General features: G+C 33.4%; 3 protein-coding genes and 1 pseudogene across 4 annotated transcripts; 2 read left to right on the forward strand and 2 right to left on the reverse strand.

Annotated features, from left to right (window-relative positions):
• Positions 1–444: 444 nt before the first annotated feature.
• Positions 445–1605, reverse strand: LOC144544284 (uncharacterized). Its single transcript, XM_078292740.1, has one exon. The coding sequence runs from the start codon at positions 1603–1605 to the stop codon at positions 445–447; it is 1161 nt and encodes a 386-aa protein (XP_078148866.1).
• Positions 1606–5487: 3882 nt separating this feature from the next.
• Positions 5488–7322, forward strand: LOC144544285 (paired amphipathic helix protein Sin3-like 5). The gene is made up of 5 exons (XM_078292741.1): positions 5488–5615; positions 6360–6473; positions 6710–6881; positions 7050–7148; positions 7245–7322. The coding sequence occupies exons 2-5, from the start codon at positions 6364–6366 to the stop codon at positions 7320–7322; spliced, it is 459 nt and encodes a 152-aa protein (XP_078148867.1). The 5' UTR covers positions 5488–5615; positions 6360–6363.
• A 5949-nt stretch (positions 7323–13271) lies between these two features.
• Positions 13272–16604, forward strand: LOC144544588 (uncharacterized). Its single transcript, XM_078293118.1, has 7 exons — positions 13272–13408; positions 13893–13967; positions 14097–14160; positions 14830–14937; positions 15294–15555; positions 15975–16052; positions 16170–16604. Exons 3-7 carry the CDS (start codon positions 14116–14118, stop codon positions 16310–16312), a joined length of 636 nt encoding a protein of 211 aa, XP_078149244.1. The 5' UTR covers positions 13272–13408; positions 13893–13967; positions 14097–14115; the 3' UTR covers positions 16313–16604.
• A 710-nt stretch (positions 16605–17314) lies between these two features.
• Positions 17315–18662, reverse strand: LOC144544587 (E3 ubiquitin-protein ligase SIRP1 pseudogene; annotated as a pseudogene). Its single transcript, XR_013508264.1, has 2 exons — positions 17773–18662; positions 17315–17568 (listed from the first exon to the last, which is right to left on the reverse strand). The product of XR_013508264.1 is annotated as an E3 ubiquitin-protein ligase SIRP1 pseudogene (transcript).
• Positions 18663–21824: the final 3162 nt, after the last annotated feature.

Consider the following 21824-nt stretch of genomic DNA (forward strand, 5'->3'; position numbering starts at 1 on the left):
TCGGAAACCGGAAAACCCACCGTTTCCGGAAAAAAAATTTCCGGATTTAGCCGGTTTCCGGAAATAGAGGCTGTTTCCGGAAAGGGTAGATTTCGAAAAAGGGTGCTGATTCGGGTATTTTTTGAAATTTAATATTAAATTTGGATATTAATAAAAAATTCGGCTACATTTTAGTACACCTAGTACGTAAGAGACCTTAATCCCATTTAAAAAAAAAATTGAGCTACATATTCCTGCCAATAGTATTTATTATGGGCCTATTTCCTAATATAAATGCATGCATAGCACATAGTAGCAAATTGATCAGATAATTAGAGGCTAGCTGCATATATATGATCAGTTAGACAATAGATATGTACCAGTACCACATATATATATTCGAGAAAAAGACATATATATAATTAACTTACCGTAAGTATCAGACTTAGGTTGATATATATATAATTAGCAAGGCCAGAACCAAATCGGTGAGGTCATATGCATAGGTGAATCTTTGAGACAACATGGCTTATAATTATAAGCCTGTTTTCCTAAATAATGGTTCGACTGAGACTGAGATGTTTCAGCATCGTGAAAGCAGTGCGAGAATTGATGAATAAAATAAATGCTATTTGGTTGTATACCATTATGACAGGAACTCGACATGATGTAAGAACAATTGTCACCCACAATCAAAGCATCTTCCCTTAAGCTTGTAACAAGGCTCAACGAGACATTTATGATAATTTGAAGTTGGTACAATTTTACTTGGTTTGGTGTGTAATTTTCCAAACTAATCCTTTCTTCCTCTTCCTGGTCGTCGTCTATCATTAGCATGACGAGTTCACCGTTCCACTCTAGGAGGTACTTTGTCCACCCCCAGCAATCGCCATTGCCATTGCGGATGACCATCTTTTTTTCGATAGAAGAACTTTGGAGGTTCCAGTAAGATAGAATACCATTTGAAACCACATAAAGTTTTCCTTGATACACAATAATATCCATATAAATCCCACAAGCACTACCCATCAAAGTCCAACTGCCATCTCCAAGTTTGATAGAGAATAAGTTTCCGTCTTGGGTCAAACAAAAAGCTTGCAATTCGTTGGTGTTGTCGGGACGGTGGCACAAAATTACTTTCTTCGGGAGCTCCTTTTCTATGCCGTTGGAGGGCAGAAGAACATGAGCGCCTGTAAGAGGCTTGATTAGGTGGAGCTGGAGTTGGTTGTCAAGGGTCACAAGCCAGCCCTTGTAGGAGCCTAACCATTGGTGGACGCAGAAAGAGAAAGAGAAAGAGAAAGAAGGAATGGGGATCCGAACAGAATAATAGGCGGCTGTGCTGAAATCATAAAAGGTGATAAGTTCGTCATGACTTTCACTTTCACTTTCACTTCGGTTGGGGCCAGGGCCAGTAGTATTAGTAGTAGTATTAGATTTTTTAGCAGAGCAGAGCAGCCATGGGATGGATTGAAGGGAGGGAAGGAAGGGAGGGAAGGAAGGGAGGCCAGGGAGGATTGTAGAGGCCCAGGAAATGCACACAGAGGAGAGTCGGATGGATGTCGTCACATCTAGCTTGTCTGCGATCAAAAGCAGCAGGTCTGCTGGAAGATTGGCCCAGGAACTCATCGATCGGAATCCGACTCTTAATTTATGCTCTTAACAGACATCGATCATATACTTAATTGTATATATATTGTTGTCGATCCAGCCTTCAGGGTGTAATGTAAGAGTTTATATATATAATATATATTATTCAATGGCGGCTCTATTTTACTATTTCTATTTTTATTTTTCAATTTAGGGTCTGCCAGTTATATACAAGTATACATATGAAAGAAATATATATATACATAGGCAACATGTTTATATATAATACGCTGTGTTTGTATATGAATTATATATCTATTTATAAATATATATTTTAAAAAAAAGACGTCTATTAATTATTAGTCCTAAATCTTAACCGAAATTGAAAATTATATATATATCTATCTTCCGTGGTATTTTAATTTTAATGTTATCGGTTTCAAAATTTATTAGATAGATTTCAAATGATAAATTTAAACTTTTCAAACCAATCTACTTCACAATTTATGCATTTAGAAATCAAGCAGTTGAATAAAAAATTTAAGCGAATTTTAATACATTTATTTTTAGGTCAACAAAATAAATCGTTCAAATCAGATAGATTTTTTTTTTTTTTTTTATTTGACTCTCTTGGAGAAAAAATATCGACGGAAGTCATTTTCTCAAAAAGTTCTATTTTTATAGAGAAATAGGAAGAAATTTTCCATTATAAATGATAGGTCATGGGCTAATAGTAATATGCCCAATAATGGCCCTATAATTTTTGGTCAAACAATTTTTTATTAAACAATTTTTGGTCAAACAATTTTGGTTTAATCAATTTTGATCAAGCAATTTTTGGTCAATATTAATTTTGATCAAACAAATTTTGGTCAAATATTAACCGCGTGAATCGATCAAATTAGAACATAATTACATAAACAATTAATTATGGTCATATTCCAGTTAATTTTGGTTCTAATCCTAAATTAAATTACCTAATACGAAATTAAATTTTGTAATCCTAAATTAAATTACCTAAACTCTAATCCTAATCCTAAACCCTAAATCTAAACATAATTACTAAACTAAACTAAAAATTGAAAAAAAAAATAGAAGAAGAAAATTTACCCGAACTTGAAGGGATTCGAAAACTTCAAATGAGACAAAAGGAATGGTAGCCAGCGGCCCCCTTTATATACCCCAAGGGCCGCAAATTAATCGTCTGTGCAGTCCCCTTAGCCACAGAGTGGCTGGGTAGCCCCATGCAGACTGTTTGTGCGGCTCCCCTAAAATGAGACCGCACAGTTGATTTGCGGCCCGGGTAAATTTCGAATTCTTACCAACCAAGAGTGTTTTGGTTTATTTTATTTTTTTAATAAATATTTTGGTTTTTTCAGCACTCCAGTTTTCATCATTTTGCTCTTCACTGGAGCCATAGACTGTGATTACTTCCAGGATGCATTGTAGCAATACAAAAATATCTTCACAAATTAGTAGTAATTTAGTGATCTAGCAATAATATCAAGTATTTGTTGCTATTATTCATATTCAGATCTAAAAAAAGTCATTGTTGCTGATACACTCCAACTTTAATATTCATATTCAATCTCAAACTTATTCAACCAATACTCAATTACTTTGAGTGATCTTGCGTGTCAACCTTCTCACTTATACACTAGAGCCTTTGTTGCTCACCTTGTTCATCCTTGAGCCTTTAGTGCCCGTGAGCCATTCCGTGCTCGAGCCGTGTGATTTTTCAGAATCTTTGTAAAAGTTCACAGGTTTCACCTTGTACTCATTTCTTATTAGGTAAAGAAAGGTGTGTTATCTCGAAAGTCGCGGGCTCCGAAGACATAGGCGTTAGTGCCAAACTCCGTAAACAACTTCTGTGTCAAGTGTCTCTAAACTCTACTATTTATTTTCATACATTTTAGTTTAGATTAAAGTTATTCGAGTTTCCGTCAAAAATAACTTATAGACACGCTAGTTAATTTAACTTAGATTAAAAAATTTAAAAATACCACATTCATCCTCTTCTAAGTGCCTTTGTACCAACAAATCCGAATTGACAAAAAAAAATATTGTTTAGGGCTTCAAAACTTCAGTTGAAGTTTATGATTCTATTGTTCATTATTTTTTCATGAGGAAAATTTATTTTAAAATAATCAACATTCTAAAATTGAGTATTAAAGTCAATAAAAAAAATTAATAATGCATGCTCGAACCATACTTTTAATTTTGTTTGAAAAGTTAAAAAAAAAAAAAAAAGTTATTGTTCACAAGGCCAGCGGTTAGGGCTGTAAATGAGCAGCTCGTTTAATAAATGAGCAGCTCGTTTAATAAACGAGCAAGCCAATCTGAGTTGAGATGATAATAACGAGTTGTAGAGCCAATTCAAATTTAGCTCATTATCAACTCGAGTAGGCTTACAACTTGTTTAACCAGTGATAGTATTACAACACAAGTTCAAACTCAGCTCGTTATCAACTCGAGTTGGCTCACAACTCGTTTAACCAGTGATAGTATTACAACACAAGTTCAAACATATTTTACACGAATCTCAAAGCACAAATAACAGTCTAGAGATTCAAGTTTGATTATTTTGGAATTTATTGTGACCAATACTATGCAACTTTATGTAACTCAAGTTATAAATGAGCGAGTTGGGGTCAACTTGAACTCATCTCATTTATTAAATGAGTTGGCCAACTCGAGTTGTAAATGAATCAAGTTAAACGAATTGTAAATGAGCAAGTTACGAGTAAGTTACGAGTTCGAGCTTTTTTGCCCAGCCCTACCAGCGGTAGAAGGAAAATAGTACTGCTGGCCTTGCCAGCGATAGGGTCAAACTTTAAAAATCTGAGAGGTTATTTAGAATTTCGTTGGTTTTTAAACTAAAGACAGCATTTCGTTCGTTATTTTAAGAGGAGAGGAACAAAGTTGAAAGAGAACATCTATTTAGTTACTGACCTACTGTGGAGAAAATACTTTCATGAATTAGCTAGTTATGATAATTTTAAATATTATAATTATGATATTAGAGCATTAGTTAGTTAGTTTGGACAACTCAGATAATACTTTCATCTTGTATAATCATGAATAATAATTAACAAACAAATCACAGTTCAGTCTACAGAGTTCTTATATAAAAATAAAATAAAATAAAATAGTACATACAAATATAAAAGGAAAATAAAAAGAAAACAACAAATAGAAAACAAATTATTTCTAAAGATAAATTATAACATTTATATGAGAATTAGCCTTCAGTCTAGTGGTAATTGGCAAAGACAGTGCTTTTTGCGTGGAAAGTAACTTGTTAAAAATCTGAAAAGAATAATCATTTTTTGGATATTAAAAAGTTAGATAGCTTGACCTCAAACTTTTATCAAAAAAAATATAATATTTATATATACACAAACTAAAATAATTATCTAATTAAGTTTCTAATTAGCAATTTTGTATAATTATATGATTCTTACAATCATCTTCTGAAGATACATTAGTAACATTATAAACTCCAACCAAATACAAATTGCTAATTACAATCGTTAATTACAATTTTCCTTTGAAGTTTCAATGGCAGTTCCAAAAAACTTATTTTTTATAAAAGAAAAAATCCTTAGAATGGCAGTTCAAAGAAGAATACTCTTCGATGTACCATCAAGTCCGCATCCTCTGAGGTGACAGAATATTTGTGTTTAGATCCGAACCGTACGATCAGAATTCAAGCCAATCCGATCCGAGGTTGAATGTACGGCCTCCTTTAATATTCGTGCCAAAGCAGATCGAATGGTTCGGATCTAAACTCAAAATTATCAATTAAACTGGAGAGGAGCTATAAACCCCTTCCTTTGTCTTCCTTTCTTTTCTGCCTCCTTCCTTCTAAAGCCTTCCTCAGTTCCTCTCTACTCGTCTCTCTCAAATCCACACCTCCCCTCTCTCAAATCCACACCTCCCCTCTCTCTAACACACAAGAAAGATTCACACACGGAGGAGTGGTGGTCCAAAGAAGAAGCGAAAGGAGCGGAAGCGGTTGATTATCAGCTCTCGTCTATTAAATTAAGGTTTCATCCTTTTTTTTATTATTTCTTTACCCAATTTGTTTGAACAAGATATCTGTATGTGTTTGCATTTATTGCATATTTCTGAGAAATGTGAGATTAGTTTGTATGCACTAATTAACTTCAGTTAATTCTGAATTGAAGTTCTTTTTTTCCCTCTTTTCTTTTCAAAGATACAAGAACGAATCTGTCAATATATGTAAAAGAAAAATTTAATCAAGATTTACTCTTGTACATAATATATGATGAAAGATGAGTCTCCAGAATTCAAAGTTTGAACTGCAACTGCAGTGGTAAAAACGAATGCTTTTCTTGAGGAATAAAATTAATACACTTAAATTTTTTTGCTGGCCTTGGATACATCAAAAGAGGGCAATTGTAAATTATCTCATATGCCCCTGAAAACATGAAATTTCTTGAGTATGCAAAAATTATTTGTGTGCGCTCCTACATTTCATGATGTTTATGTCATTCCTATTTTATTTTAGAAAACACCCTCTTTAGTATCTCTCTCTGGAAAACTGATGAAGTAAAGAGGTGTAGTTTCTTCTATACGTAAGAAATCTCAGGGGCATGTCAGATATCTTTTGTTTTAAATGTGTCTTTTCATATCTGTAGACTATGCCATGCAAAAAGGAACCACAAACACTTACACCAAACTAATAATTATTGCAAACAAACGTTAAGATCCTTAAGGAAAGATATTGAAAGGGGCTTGTTCATTTGAATTTTCAATTTTTGGTGCAGGTTAATGGAAGGAGTTTCAGAACAAAAGAGATCTATGAAGGAGGATGCACTTCAGAAAAGAAAGGGTATATACAGACTGTTTTACCAAATTATAGATGATTTCATTGATGATAGGTACGCCTCCTTACCAATCTAGATGTTATATCAGTATGATACCTATTAATAACAGTCAAGAGGTTGCACCCACAATGTAGTACTGTACAAAACTGGCACATTTCAACTGCTATGTAGATTTCTGTGCCATACATATACTGGTAAATTAATCATGGTTATTAGGAGCAATATTGAATCCTTCAATTAATATTTTGTGTTCAGTTTATATGGTTGTGCATTTGCTTTACTAAACATAGGATTGCTCTAGATGACGTGAAGGAAGAGAAAGATGTTTTGATCAAAGGGATTGAGGAGTTGCCTGTTCAGTTTAAGAGACTTATATATTTGTATGATGAACTGGAAAATGTTCCCACGTTTGATCCTCCGGTTACTCCTGTGGATGCTAAGGATTATGTTTTGAAAGTGCAGGTACATTTTTTTAAATCTTTAATCTTCATTGCTACCAGTACACGGAACAAGTGCTTATCAAGACTTATATAGTTATATATATGGTGGAAATTCATAATCATTTGTTTTCTTGTATAGAGTATAATTGTAGTAGTTTTTTTTTTTTCTTTTTTTTACATATTTTTCCAGGAGCGTTACGGTGATGGGACAGCAAAGTACAAGGCCTTCCTTGATATTCTGATGTCGTTTAAGAAAATTAACATTAGTTTTTTAGAGGCCTATTATATGGTAAATTTTTTTCTTGTTCTTTTCATATAGTTATGAGTTTTGTGTTCTTGTAATGCCTTGTTTGATCTTCTAATGAATTAGATCTTTTTTTGTTAGATGGCAAGACTTTTCGAAGACCAACAAGATTTGCTTGAAGGTTTCAAACAATACCTTGTAAAAATCTCAATAGGCTAACATCGGTCTAAAGCCGGACAAATGTTAATGAATAATGATCATTCATTTCTTTTTTCATTATTCCATTGCTAGAAGAATTAACAAATCTATTTGCCTCTTCCCTCTGTGCTAATTGGTACAAGTTTGGTGCCGTCCACACAGGTTAATTTCCTGTTTGGTTAGAGCTGAAAAATAGCAGAACCTTTTTCTTTTCTTTTTTTTTGGTACAATTCGATAGTTGGTATCTGAACTCTTTTGTTGGTCGCTAAATATAGCCTGATTTAATTTTGCATCTTTCTGATTCTCAATTGTAATGATGAGGATTGTACTTGTTTTGATTTCATTTTGCATCTTTCTGTACTAAGCCTGTTACCCTGTAGGAATAGTAAATGGTAGGTTAGCTGGCTGGCTCAGATAATCGGGTGTGATTATATTTTTTTTTAAGTAACCAAACCGACCATCTCTTTCATTATTCTGAAACAAAATAATAATTCATGGAAATGGAAGTATTGTTCTTCAAATAAGAATGAATTAATTACTAGATAAAACTCAAGCGATTTGTGCCCAGCGAGTCAAATCATTAAATTTTACGTAGTTTTTGCCTAAGCTTGATGTTATCTTTTTAATTCTACTATCTTCACTAATGAATTAGTTTTTATATAAGCCTAAGAGAACTAACTGATGATCATAGCTAACTCTTAACACAGTGTATCTGTAATTTTTGAAAGAGTGAGTCTATGGTACTATGCATATCACAGGTTGGTCCGTGCTACGGCTCAATATTCGAGTTTTCAAAATCCTAATGGTCGATCTGAACCGTTCATCTTGCTCTCCATATTAATATGTGTTTAGAGACCAAATTTTACATTTTTTGAAAATATTTTACTATTTTTTTAGATATTTAGAAAATCACTTGATCTGAAAATTCTGAACCATCCAAAAACAGTGATTTTCAATAAATCTAAAAAAATAGTAAAATTTTTTTAAAAATGTAAAATTTGGTCTCCAAACACATATTAATATAGAGAACAAGATGAACGATTCAGATCGACCGTTAGATTTTGAAAAATCAAATATTGAACCGTACTACAGGCCAAATCGTAATATGCATAGTACCATAGACTCACTCTTTTTGAAATATCATTCCCACCAACCCTTCCCTCTTCTCAACGTTCAAAACTCAAATTAGAATTGTGCGGGCTTCTTGCAGAGATCCTTACAATTGTTAGTCACAGTCACAGTTGGCTTTCTAATTTTTTTTTTTTCATTTCGCAACTTAATAAGACAAACAATCTAAGTTATTAATGAGTATGCAGTGTTATTTTAGCCACCATTGTGATACTGATTTCAAAATCTATCAAATATGCTTCAAATAAAGAATCTAAAATATTCAAACCGATCTGCCTTATAAGTGATGTATTTATACGCAAAATTTATAAATTTTAAAATTTATTTATTATAAAGTTAAACAGTAAAAATATAATAAAAATAAATGTATTAAAATTAACTTGATATTTTTTAACTGCATGACTTCATATAAAATGAGTTAGATAGATCGATTTAAACAGTTTAAAATTAATTTTTAAAGTCTATTTCATGAATTTTAAAATCCACATCATAATTTTCAAACTCTTATTAATACATACTTATTAATACATATTATACTCTTATTAATCATAATTTCCAAACTCTTATTAATACATATTATACTGTAGATAATAGAATATATATAAACACACACATTATAAGAGAAATATACATATAGACACACGTTCCAATTTATGTTATTCTTCTTTAGAATATATATATATACGTACACACATTGATATATTCTATAGTGGAAATATATTCTAAATTGCCCACAATAATATTTATAGAAACAAAGAAAGAGAACTAAGGAAATAAAAAAAAATTGATTTCCATTGTGATATGTATAGAAACGAAAAAGAAGTAAGGAAACAAAGAAATAAGAAAATGGAAGGTAGAGTCTGCTCAATTGAAGAAGAAAAATATTAAAACAAAGAAATAAAGAAACTGAGAAATATCGCTAAATTTTAGAGTCTATTCAATTTTAATTGTAAGTGTGGCAACACATGTGGTGAGTATGTTTTTAACTAAATTTAGACTTTTATACATAAAACAGATGTATTTAATCAAAATAAGACAAATTATGTAATTGGAGGACTGAGATTAAATCCGAAGTTTCATCTTTCAATCGTAGTCGTTGGCGGATCGGACACCCAACGTGCTTAATAATAGAATGGAGAAATGGAGATATACACACTAGTATAGTGCCCGTGCGTTGCAACGGGATATTATAAGAGAAAAAAAATATTCTCATACAAAATAATATATTTTAATAATAAAATAGATAAAGACAAAAAAATAGATATTGGCCCAAAGTCAAAAGCACAACAAGAAAAACAAAACAAAAAAAAAATTAGAACAATAATCACCCCGATCAAACCAATATTGCATATTATTAGTATCAAGAAACCCTCTATATTATGAAGCATTGGCTGGACAAAATATAGATTGTGATCTCTATATTGAATAAAAATCTTTTAATTTCAAGAGATCAAGGACAATATCCTTGGCAAAGAATCAAAGAACAACTTACAATAGAGTTGAACTACCCTGAGCAATCTTTGCAATGCTAACTCCAATATCACAACTGTCTTGTTTATGCCAGCACAAAACTCAGGCTCTATGTTGTGTCTAGCTTAAACACCCTCTCTACATCCTGTTCTATCACCTATGCCAGCCTCGTACACAGCAGCGCACTGACAAACCGGCCATGAACCATATTTTTTTAGGCTCCTCAAAATGGTGAAGGAACCATACCCAAACCGAGCCGGCCTCACCCAAGGCAATGCCATGACAAAGGAACAAAATCCAAAATCTAATTCCACTTGAAATGGCAAAAATGAATTAATCACAACAGTCAAGGTTCCTAATTCGACCTCTAATGTTTCGATCCATTTACCAGCAAGCACAGTAGCTATATGTTCTCTCATCCAATCCACCAGCTGCTTGAACTGTTCTTCACATGTTCTTCTATCGCCTCCCTTGCCAAACTCACCCCATATACGATATATGATATACCAGTGACTGTTTCTTAATCTCATCTACACATGCTTCTCTCGAAGTGTAGGATATGACATTACATAGGTAACCTTATATGGCTTGTCATATTTGAAGTTGGGATTTAACATCCCTATAGATGACAGGCCGGTGATTGCCATGACCATGCAGATAATTCAATGCACTGGCTACACCTAGCGCAACCTTATATCTCTCATTCCAACCAAATGTATTCTAATGTTGTTTTCGCCTAACAAATAATAAGTACAACAAGTAAATAAAAATCATTTTGCCAGAAAAACTGAAATGTTTAATTAAAGAGAGCTGCCAATATAAAAATAATTCATTCTCATAAAAAGATAGCTACATGTTTCAAGACATACATTATAATAAATTTAAAGCTATCAATCAAAATTTAAGACTCACCATGCATAATTTCTTCCAGACTACTCAGAAATGGAGTTACTCTTTCTGGGTGCCGTTTTGGCTTTATAATAGGGCTAATAGTAAGGATCGCTTGTATAATCATTTGAAAATTTAAGAAAAAAAAATGTTGTGGCAATTAAATTTAGCAAGTTGTCATGTAGTCGTAATGTCTTTGACAAGATATTGTAGTCTAAAATAATATTATCAAGCTAGAATATTCTAAAGACTGCAAATTAGTACTTAGTAACTTTCATAAACCTAACTTTTTTGTTTTCCAGTATATATATCAAAAAATCAAACAAGTAAGAAATTGATAGTTTGTCAATTTCACACTAAATCACAAGGAAGCTGCAATCACGCAAAGATGGAAAAAAAAGGGTCAAGAAGTACAGCTTCTCAATTTTGGGAACTTCAACAATAAAATTCTTTTGATAAAGCATTTCAAAAGAAAAACTAACTCCAATTGAGAATAATAGAAGATTACCTTTGGATTTGGTATGTGATACTCTCTCCTGAAAATAATGTTGCCAATGCTCACTGCAAGATCAAAGCAAGTAGTTGGCAATCTCTTTGCACAATGCTTGGCCATAGAAATAGATGGTGAATTATTTCAAAATCAAATTACAACTGTTAGTAAGAACATACCATTATCTATACCACTCTCAAAATCTCAATATACTTGCAGGATGAAAAATTTCATGTATACCCTACAAAACATATTAAATTTACAAAAATATATATGTCAACATCTAGCTACAATATACAAAAGAATCACTCCTGTTCTATTCATCAAAAATTCAAATACAAAACTATTCTATATGTAATTATGTTCTATTCATTAAAAATTCAAATACAAAATTATTCTATATGTAATTATGTTGCACTACTCTATTTAATACAAGTATATTCTAACACAGGGTTCATATACATGAATCAATTAAAGAATCACTCCTGTTCTATAATGAATATTGGAATAAGTAAGTTTTTGTTCATACTGAATACCAATACTCCGAAGACAGTGAAGACACTAACATAGAACTGCTTTTGACAAAATTATTGCAAAACAAATGAAGATAAATGAAAAGAAAAAAGAAAAAAACGGAGCTTACAATTTGAACAGAATTCGAAAGAAACCCTTATCCGTCAGGTAAATCAAAGCTAGCGAAAAGGATCTGCCAGATTCAAACTTTTGTACGAATTACCAAGTTAATTGGAAAAGCAAACTCTTGATTCTTGATTTTCTCCGAACTGTCTGTATAGAAACAAAATAGGGTGATCTGTATTACACGAAATTGGAAAATATATTTTAGATTTTCCATGTCAATCAAACAAAGAAGGAGAAAAAGGAAACAAATAAAAAATTGAATGGAATCCATTATGTTGTTAAGTGATTTGTATAGAAAAGAAGAAGGAAAGTAAGAAATAAGAAAACAAGAAATGTATTGCTAAATTTTCGAAATCTACTTAATTTTAATTGTAACATATCGTATGTCATTACGTGTGGTGAGTATGTTTTTAACTAAATTTAGACTTCTACATATTATTCGGATGCATTTAATCAAAATAAGACAGATAATATAATTGGAGGGTTGAGATTAAATCCGAAATTTCATCTTTCAATCGTAGCCGTTGGCGGATCGGACACTCAACATGCTTAATTATAATGGAATGGGGATATTTGCCCTTCATTAAAATTATTCTATTTCTGCTATGTATTTATTTATGTCAGTGCACTAACGTGTAAGAAAATAATAAATGCAGTTAAATGTTGAAAAGGAAACTGCAAATTTTAGAAAATAATTAAGGGGTGGACTTGCGGAATTTCAATTAATTACTAGCAGTATATGCATATACAACAAATTTATTTTTTATAGAGGATCATACAATATAGTCGTTTCACACATTAAATGAAATGAACCATGTAATTATAATAAAGATCCAAGTAATAAATACCTATATATACATTGAATGTAGAAAAAAAAATTAAGCGAAGACAATTTCAAATAAAAAATTTAATATCAATCCTATTGGTTTTTAGTTTCTTAATATATTTTATTTTTATATTTCTAAAATTTTCAAATTAATTTTACTGATATGATACATATATCATAAAAATTGTTTGAGCTTAGAGATTCGTGCAGAACTTATTTGAACGGTTGAGATATTCCAAAAAGTCACGCAAAATATGAGACTTGTCAGAGGATGCGAATCCCTTGTTTTAGGGTAAAGATTTTAACAGAGCAGTTTTTATTTCGTACAGAGAATGAACCATATTACCATATGCAGCAATGCTTTGATTTCATAATCCCTTGTTTTAGAGTAAATTTTTTTTTTTTTTGGACCAGGCTTTTCACTGGGCTTGTTTCACTGAAATTGCTTTGAGCCTGTAAATCTGCCTACCCCAGGCCCAAACGGCCTAACCCAATAACCTAATAACCCAGAGCCGAAAAAAAAAAAAAAAAGAGGAAAAAACCGCTGCCTCCGCTAGCCCTGCGCAAAGAAAAACTCATCGCCATTCGCCATTCGCCATTCGCCACTGCCTCCGCTAGACCTCCGCCTCCGCTGCCCTCCGCTAGCCCTCTGCCAGCCCCGCCTCCGTTAGTACTTTATGAATGATTTACTCAGATTACACTCTGAATTGTGCAATTAAGCTTAAGCTTCAGTTTTCCTTGATTTAGTACTTAATTGTGCAACCTAAATTGGTACTCTGAATTAGTATTTAGTACTTTGAATTGTGCAATTGGGCACCATACAAAACTAAACCAATTCAGTTCAATTGCGCACCATACAATTGGGCACTCTGAATTGTGCAATTTTCCTTTATAAACAGTACAGACTTACATCAGACAGTGAATTTTGCAATTGGGCACTCTGAATCGGATATTTACATCAGACAGTGAATTTTTCTTTATGAATGTGTTTTATTGTTTACCATCTGAGTTAGGCTTATTTACATCAGATAGTACATGAGGCTAAGAGGGTTTGGCTGAGGCTCAGATTAGAATTGAATCAGATAATTAAAAATTTAGAATTGGTTAGACTCTTGCTTAACTCTAATTTTTTCTTTGAAATTGTTAATAGAGAATGGGACAGATACTACACGACGGCGTCTAAATCTCCAATTGATTCATCTTCACAAGGATCACAACAAATAGGGTATAGCTTAGGCCCTTAGTTGAAACCTTTGATGTTCATTTATGTTAAAATAAAAATTTACAACTATTTATATAGTTATGCTTGCCTACCCTTGATTGAATTCCTAGCCTCGCCACTGTTTACAACTAGGATCAATTTGTTGTTTCTCATGGCAGATGCACCATCAAATCAGGAAGGGGTTGCAGATACAACGGTTAGAGATCTTACCATTAATCCATTGCTGTTTCATTTCTTATGTTGTCTTAATGCCTACTGAAAAACTTAATAAAAAAAAAATTGAAGGATTTATTTTCTCATATATATTTTTTTTTTCTGGTATCAAAGCATGGACTGGTATCTTTCTTGTATTACACTCTTGAAATCACTGAAGTGGTGGTGATTTTGCAGCATCAGATAATTAGTTCCAATTACTGTTTGGTTTTACCTTCAATTTTTTAGGAAAGGTTTTACCTTCAATTGAAATATAGCCTTTAATAAAAGGAAATTTAACACATCATCTATCAATCTGGACTGAGTTCTAATTTTTGTTAGTTTTTTTTTTTTGCTATAATTAGCGTTTTAGCCAAAAGCGTGTTGCAACTGATTTCATGTCAGTTTCTAGGAAAAATATCTTACACTATAAACATTGCTAAGGTGTTGCAACATTTCTACATTAACTTGTTTAATTCTATGTGACATAATGCGGCTTAGATAATTAACCTGTTATTGTAGAATAATCTCTGACACGTCATTGAAAGTTTATTTAACTTAAATATCATGTACTTCACCAAACCACAAGGCAGTTTTTAGAATTCCTGAAAAATTGAAGATGCTTTTGATAACTGTGAAGTATTTCTTTAAATCGCATCTGCCTAAATTATAGGAAAGCCCAACAAAAGAAGTGGGAACAGTTAATTGGGGCTCCTACACTCTTGTAGGGGTATTTGCGGGAATAGTATATGGTGGAAGTAAGGAGGCTTCAGCATCTGTTGTAAGTTTTCATTTCCTCTAGACCTTATTTTTATGGACTAAAGTCTAATTCCTCGAACAGGATGTTCATCCAAGGTATTGTTGGGCCTAATATCTACATTAAGAATTCAAACAAAGCATCAGAAGCCAATAAAATTGTATGAAACTGGTTTGTGGTACCACATTTTGAAAAATGACTTGAGGACTACTTTGCAATTTACACCACTTTTCACCATACTAAACTAAAGTATAAACCCAAAACTCCTCTAATTTGTATCTCATACCTGAAATTGGTACTTGCAGAAACCTAAAGCTGCAAACAGCTATTGTGGAAGATTTCAAATTGTAATAAAAGTTCCCTCCCCTTTTTCATTTTAGAGTAAAGATGCAGAGGTGATGCTAAAAATGGGGAGCACAGCAGACAAAAGAGAGCAGTACCGGTTGATGAGAGATGCCATGGAGAAGAGGTTTCTTCGAGTTGCTCGTGGTTCACTGGTCGGTGGGGTCCGTCTCGGCATGTTCACCGGTGCTTTTTATGGAATACAGAATCTTCTGGCTGATGTAAGAGGTGTGGATGTGTATGATGTCTTCAATGTAGTCGGTGCCGGTTCCATCACTGCTGCTACTTTTGGTCTCATAAGTGAGTTCTTTTACTCTTTTGAAATTTATTCAGTTTTTTTTTTCACTTTTTGTGGTGCACAGGGTCTTGGTAATGATTTTTTTGTTTCCTAGTCAGCTCAAATATTCAGTTTTATTATCTCTGTGTAATGTTGAGTTGAATTTTTCGTGGTTTTAATTTGTTATTTCATTTATTGGAAGTTACAGTTTCTTAACAGCTCTTGCCCTACCAGTACCATCTCTGAACAATGCTGTATAGAAATATGATTCAGAAACAATTGCTTACAAGTTCCTACCCGTACTGTCATGGTATGGTGTATCACAACCTATGCAGCTGAGTGCATAGTAGGAAGTCTATCGGCAGACTAACCTATATCTCACTGGCTGGTGGGGGATCTATTGTATTTATAACATCAGCTTTACATTTTTTTTTTCATGCAGTGCCTGGCTCTCTGGCATGGCGTGCTAGAAATGGATTGCTCGGTTCAGTTCTTGGAGCTGGAATTTGTTTTCCTCTAGGTATTTTATTTTTTCTCTAAATGTTATAAATTTTTATGTGTATGATTTCTAAGTACTTGAAATTTGTTTCATAACCCCATATATAAGTTTATTTTCCAAATGAAATTGGTTGTGAAGGTTGGTTGCAAATGAAGTTGAGGGAGAGTGTAAATCAAGAGATATCTAAATCTGATGTTAAAGAGGCTGGAGAGAGAGCTCAGAGCCAAAGCCGAGTAGGTGCTGCCATAGATAGGCTTGAAAATAGATTACAAAAGAAATAAAAACAAATTTGTTTTCTTTTCCTTTTTGTTCATTCTTCTTAGGAACAAAGCAGTCATAAATAATAGCCTACAAAGTGGGTCCAGTTTTGACAGATGCAAACTCGCTTTGACAGCATGATTATCGCTTATTGTGTTTCTGAACAGTCTTTTCTCTCCTCTTATGTAAGAAAAGTTGTAATGATATACGACTATTATCTACCTCATAATAGGTGGAATTGTTGGTAGTGATGCTTGTATTTTGTAATAATTTATGTTAAAAGTGATACTGATTGGATACCATCAATGTTTCCAATACATGCTTTTGACTGTGTTAGGTGGGAACAAGGCTTTCTTACAACTAACACACATTTTGGCTTCTTTTGCTTTGCTTAGATTTCAGTTTCAAGCAAAAGAAAAAAAATTACATCATTGTTACAGATAATCAATAGTACTGTAAAAACAATTATGAAGGAACTTAAGGCACAGATACAAGGAGAGTAACTTATTTTGCTTTGCTGAGCTTTTTGAAGGGGGTACACATGAAACTCCTCCATGGATGCACAAATCAGCAGTGGCCTGGAAGCCATGCAGCATACCTGATCATTGCAATATGCGATGTTCTCTGGCACATATGAGAACACTTGTTTCATACAAAGAATAATGGGATGTTCTCTGCCACATATGAGAACACTTGTTTCATACAAATAATAATGGGAATATGCTAAACACATCGGGGCTATCTTTGGCCTTGACCAACCAGTAATACTTCCATCTCAATTTCACTGGTTTCATAGGAGATATACCAACCGAATTATACTTGCCTCAAATAATATACCAATGCAATAACAGGGAAAAAAAGATGGACCAACATAATTCTGACAAGAGAAAAATCAATAAAATTGAGAATTAGAACTGGCTAAATAGGCCCAATAAGACAGTCTTGCTTGACATCTTCATATGACAAAAGGAGGCGTTTGTTTGTTTGTTTGTTTGTTCATTCATTCATGTATTTTTCTAGTAATTGCAGGAAAATCAGAAAGATTTTATTCATATACCATAGTATGTTACTTCTCTCCAATGACAAGACAAGGCAAAAAGGCCCTACCTACTCTAAAAACCAAAGGGGGAGCGAGAAAGAAGAGAATCCTGACCTAATCAGAAACATTTTGTTTATACAAATTGATCATAAAAGTGACTAATAGCAAGGAAACAATACATTTCCATTTCCCTGTAACATTTGTACAGCCTCTCCTCACTTGAAGGGTATCCCGTTCTATCTGAAATTTAAATTAAAAATAGAGAAATCAGCCATGAGAAGAACCATGTATGTATCCGGTAAATACCTCACTGGTACTGTATTGGTACATTATAATATTAGGTTAGGTTTCAGTTCCTTCTGGCATTTGTTTGAATGTAACCTCTCAGACAAGAATTTGGCAGGACAGTCCAAAATTATATGACATGAACACAAAATTACTCACAGTTCTGTTCTTTTAATATTTTCCTTCAGATTTCACGCGAGTCCTGTTCCTCACTCAAATCTGCACCAGCATTACGTTGAGATGGATCAGAATCAGAGGAAGAAAACAACTCGCTAATCCATGGTCGGTTCTCATTTGGGGAAAAACTCATTCTCTCACCTGCACCTATATTACTACTATCTCCAGTACCCTCCCAACTGCCTTCTCCGCTATGCTTCCTCTCCTCAGCTGGCAACTGGTATCGGCAAATTGGACATGTACTATGCAACTCCAGCCACGGCAAAATGCAACCGGCATGAAAATTATGCTTACACGGCAACTCCTTGGCCTCCGTACCAATTTCAAAGTCATCTAGACAGACTGCACAGCATGAAACCCCCTTAATTGATGTGCACGGTAACACCTCAACAGCCTCCTTCATGGCGGGTGGGGTACCGTACCGGTTTGGGTCATTCTCAGCCAGATGCTGCAATAAGAGATCCAAACCAGGTCCAAGAAAATAGTCACCCAAACCTGAACCCGATTCACTACCATTGTCCTCTGAATTGAAATTCCCTTGAAGAATTATTGCTTGATTGTTTGAATTTATAAGGATCAGACTCTCACCTTCTCTTTCCCTATCCCGAACCCTATCCCTCTCTCTGTCTCTGTCTCTGTCATCAACCCTTAAACTCTCTAGCAGTTGAAAAATTGCTGATCTGCGCCGAGACTGTCTAAAGATATCTTCAATCTCACGCTCAATTTCATCATCTTCTTCACCATCATCCTCTTCTTCTTCTTCTAAAATATCTTCTTCAGGTTCTCTCCTGACAGGTCGTGGCAGTCTCTGGATTGAATCCGACCCGTTATCTTCACCTACCATGCCAAGGAGGATTGTAGTAAGCCATTCATATAACAGTAAGCCACATCGTTTTTAGGGTTACCTCTTGGTATGTTTAATTCGGATCTAAATAGTAAGGAGCTATAAATATTCAAAATCTGTACTTGAATGCAACAATTAGCTACTTTGCTGTTAATTATTTTACAGAAACTCTGGCAATATATTTAGCCATGTAAATTAGCCAACACTCACAAACAATATAAGAGTATGTATACCCACTTTCAAGAAATTATAAGCCTATTCGGATAAATTCTGGCAATAGATTTAGACTTGTATGATACAAAAGAGACAATCAGATAAATTCAGGCCCGTTTAGGAATCAAGTCATTGCAAAAGAGACAATATATGGAAGGAACCCATATGGCCGGGCATTGCAAATGCAGTGAAAATGTAACTAAGCAAAGCAGACGAGATAGTGGGGAGTTGTGGGCCCCTTGTTCAGTGATAGTAGCATATTTGATATAAGAGTACCCTACTCCAGCAAAAGAAGATGCCAAGATGAATGGCCACATCTTTCTTGTATTAAGGCCTAGTACTGTTAGATGATAAGGCTTACTGTTTGATTCTGATTTGCTAGTATGTTTTTGACACAGGGTTCAGAGCTAGTTTGACCTAACGGCCCCAACCAAAATAAACCCAACTGTCCACCAATTTCAGTAATATTTAAGGGTATTTCTAAATGATATATCAACAAAGCAGTTTTTACTCAAAATTTGGTCACAAATAAATTTTTTGGGTTTGGTCTGTTTTAGGTGTGATAACCTGATTACCAAGGTTTGGATGTGTGTATTGATTCACAGACCAAAATTGATACCAGTAATTCATGCAAATGGTGGATGTGTCCGGTACAGAACCAGTCTGGCACCAACATCTTGTTTGTTGAACAGCCTCCTACATCAGCTGCTATTATCCCCGGATGCTATGCTTCTATGACTTGGAGCTGTCTAACGAATGGTTTAAAGATTTGTTTACCAAATCTGACCGATGTTGTATTAGTAAGTACTAACGAGTTTGTCAAATATTAAGTCCTCATGTTTCTTGGTGTCGTATATTTGCATCTCACATTACCAAATCTGCTCACCCCTCCCATCACCTCGACACTGATGGCGTTCCCCTCTCACCTCTCCTAACCTCTCGATTTCTCACTCGCATGCTAGAATTAACGATTAATGCACCACACACAAAAAAAAAAGTTTTATGAAATATTTTTAAAATGCAACAACAAAATACACAATAAGAATTTAACTATATATTATATTTTTTTTAATGTTTGTATGTTATATTAATTTTTTTTAATTATATTGAAATTTTGTTTGGTAGAGAACGATAATTATTGCTAAATTTTATTTTAAATGAGGAGGGTTAAAATGCATCTTCCCTTTTGTGCTCCTAACGTACACCCTCCCCTCATATTTTCATTTTCAAAGTTCAAATAGTCAAACCTTTCAACGTGTTCTCCATATTAAAATGTGCTTGGAGACCAAATTTTATATTTTTTGAAAAAATTTAACTATTTTTTGAAAATCATCACTTTGCTGAATTTTTTATTATTGTTTAATTTAATCAAAAACTCTGAAAAAATAGTAAACAAATTCCAAAAAATGTAAAATTTGGTCTCCAAGCACATTTTAATATGAAGAACATGTTGGAATGTTCGAATCAACTATTTGAACTTTGAAAATGAAAATATGAGGGGAGGATACACGTTAGGAGCACAAAAAGATGGTGCATTTTAACTCTCCTCATTTTAAATTATTAATGTGTTGTATTTAAATGAGGGCAATTTTTATATAACAAATATATATTTTTTCAGAGAGAAACTGGAAGCTCATAAATCCAGTACAATATACATTCAAAATGAAGTTCAGGAATATCTAGAGTTGTCCTTAACTTTTTATTCTTCTTCTTCTTTTTTTCATTCTTCTACAGCTCTTTTGACAGGAGTACAAGCCGATTTTTTTATTAATAAAAATAAATATAAAAATATCGCACAAGGAGATCGTTTTGTTGGAAAATCAAAATCTAGGAAAAACGGATGGTTTATCCCGTCCAACTACAGTGTCTGGATGGGATAAACTATCTTGTCCCGTTAATCCTAACTCTAATTAGCGATTTAACTTAAAAATATATATATATTGGATGTGATAGATTATCCCGTCCAAGATATATTTTTTTTCTTCTTAGCAAGATTAGCGGAGCACTAATCTGGACGGGATAGTTTATCACATCCAAACATTGTAACTTGATGGGATAAACCATCCCGTTTTTCTTAGATTTCGATTTTCCAGCAAAACGATATCCTTTCCCGATATTTTTTTTATTTTATTTTCAATTAATAAAAAAATCGGGAGTACAAGCATATAACTATATAAGATCACTAAGTATTTGTTCTCTGAAAGATGAGCAAATAATAAAAATTACATATAGACGTTCTTAATTAAAGATGGATAAAAAAATAAAGGGGAATAAACCGACCTTTGCACTTTCCTTTTGAGATGCAACATATTCTCTTGTATCTTCCTTTTTTAATTAAATACGTTGTGCATTCATTGTGAAAAAAGATAAGAAAGAGTCTCTCAATAATGAAAAAATATATATTGAGAAACGAATAGGTACGTCCAGTCGTCCATATAATCTGGATCTGCTACTGATTATGGCAGTTATCCGAACAGTGCAGACTGACTGGATCTACTATTTTAATTTGAAATTGGTTGAAAATGATCACTATTTGGGATGGTTCACAATCTTTAAATCGGGTGATTTTCTATATATCTAAAAATATAAAAAAAATGTAAAATTTGATCTCCAAGTATATTTATATGAAGATCATCTTAAATGGTTCCGATTAGGGCTGGCAAAAAAATTCGAGGTTCGTGATTCGATTCGGGTTTGATTTGGGTTTGATTCGAGTTTAATTTGATTCGAAATGAGTTCGAATTGAAACGAACCAAACCAGGTTCGGTTCGGAATTAATTCAAACCAAACTCAAACCTAGCCTGGTTCGATCGAAATAGGTTCGTGATTTTTTTGTGGTTCGAATCTCATAAAATCACCGGCCATTCATTTACCTGATGAAATTAAAATCCAAGATAGAGAGTCATAATTTAACTTAGCCAACACTCCATCGCTCTCAAATCTCAATAACCTAGTTCTCTCTCCACCTCTCCCTAAC

Source organism: Carex rostrata, chromosome 26, assembly GCF_964058835.1.
Source record: "Carex rostrata chromosome 26, lpCarRost1.2, whole genome shotgun sequence".
Classification (NCBI taxonomy): Eukaryota; Viridiplantae; Streptophyta; class Magnoliopsida; order Poales; family Cyperaceae; genus Carex; species Carex rostrata.

What these genes read in the sequence shown, in the direction of transcription:
- LOC144544284 (XM_078292740.1), bottom strand. Translation starts at nt 1,605, where the DNA reads ATGAGTTCCTGGGCCAATCTTCCAGCAGACCTGCTGCTTTTGATCGCA.
- LOC144544285 (XM_078292741.1), top strand. Translation starts at nt 6,364, where the DNA reads ATGGAAGGAGTTTCAGAACAAAAGAGATCTATGAAGGAGGATGCACTT. An exon ending in ATTATGTTTTGAAAGTGCAG is followed by an intron (nt 6,882 to 7,049) that starts GTACATTTTTTT and finishes ATATTTTTCCAG; the next exon opens with GAGCGTTACGGTGATGGGAC. An exon ending in TTTTAGAGGCCTATTATATG is followed by an intron (nt 7,149 to 7,244) that starts GTAAATTTTTTT and finishes TTTTTTTGTTAG; the next exon opens with ATGGCAAGACTTTTCGAAGA.
- LOC144544588 (XM_078293118.1), top strand. Translation starts at nt 14,116, where the DNA reads ATGGCAGATGCACCATCAAATCAGGAAGGGGTTGCAGATACAACG. An exon ending in AGGAGGCTTCAGCATCTGTT is followed by an intron (nt 14,938 to 15,293) that starts GTAAGTTTTCAT and finishes TTTTCATTTTAG; the next exon opens with AGTAAAGATGCAGAGGTGAT. An exon ending in TGGAATTTGTTTTCCTCTAG is followed by an intron (nt 16,053 to 16,169) that starts GTATTTTATTTT and finishes TTGGTTGTGAAG; the next exon opens with GTTGGTTGCAAATGAAGTTG.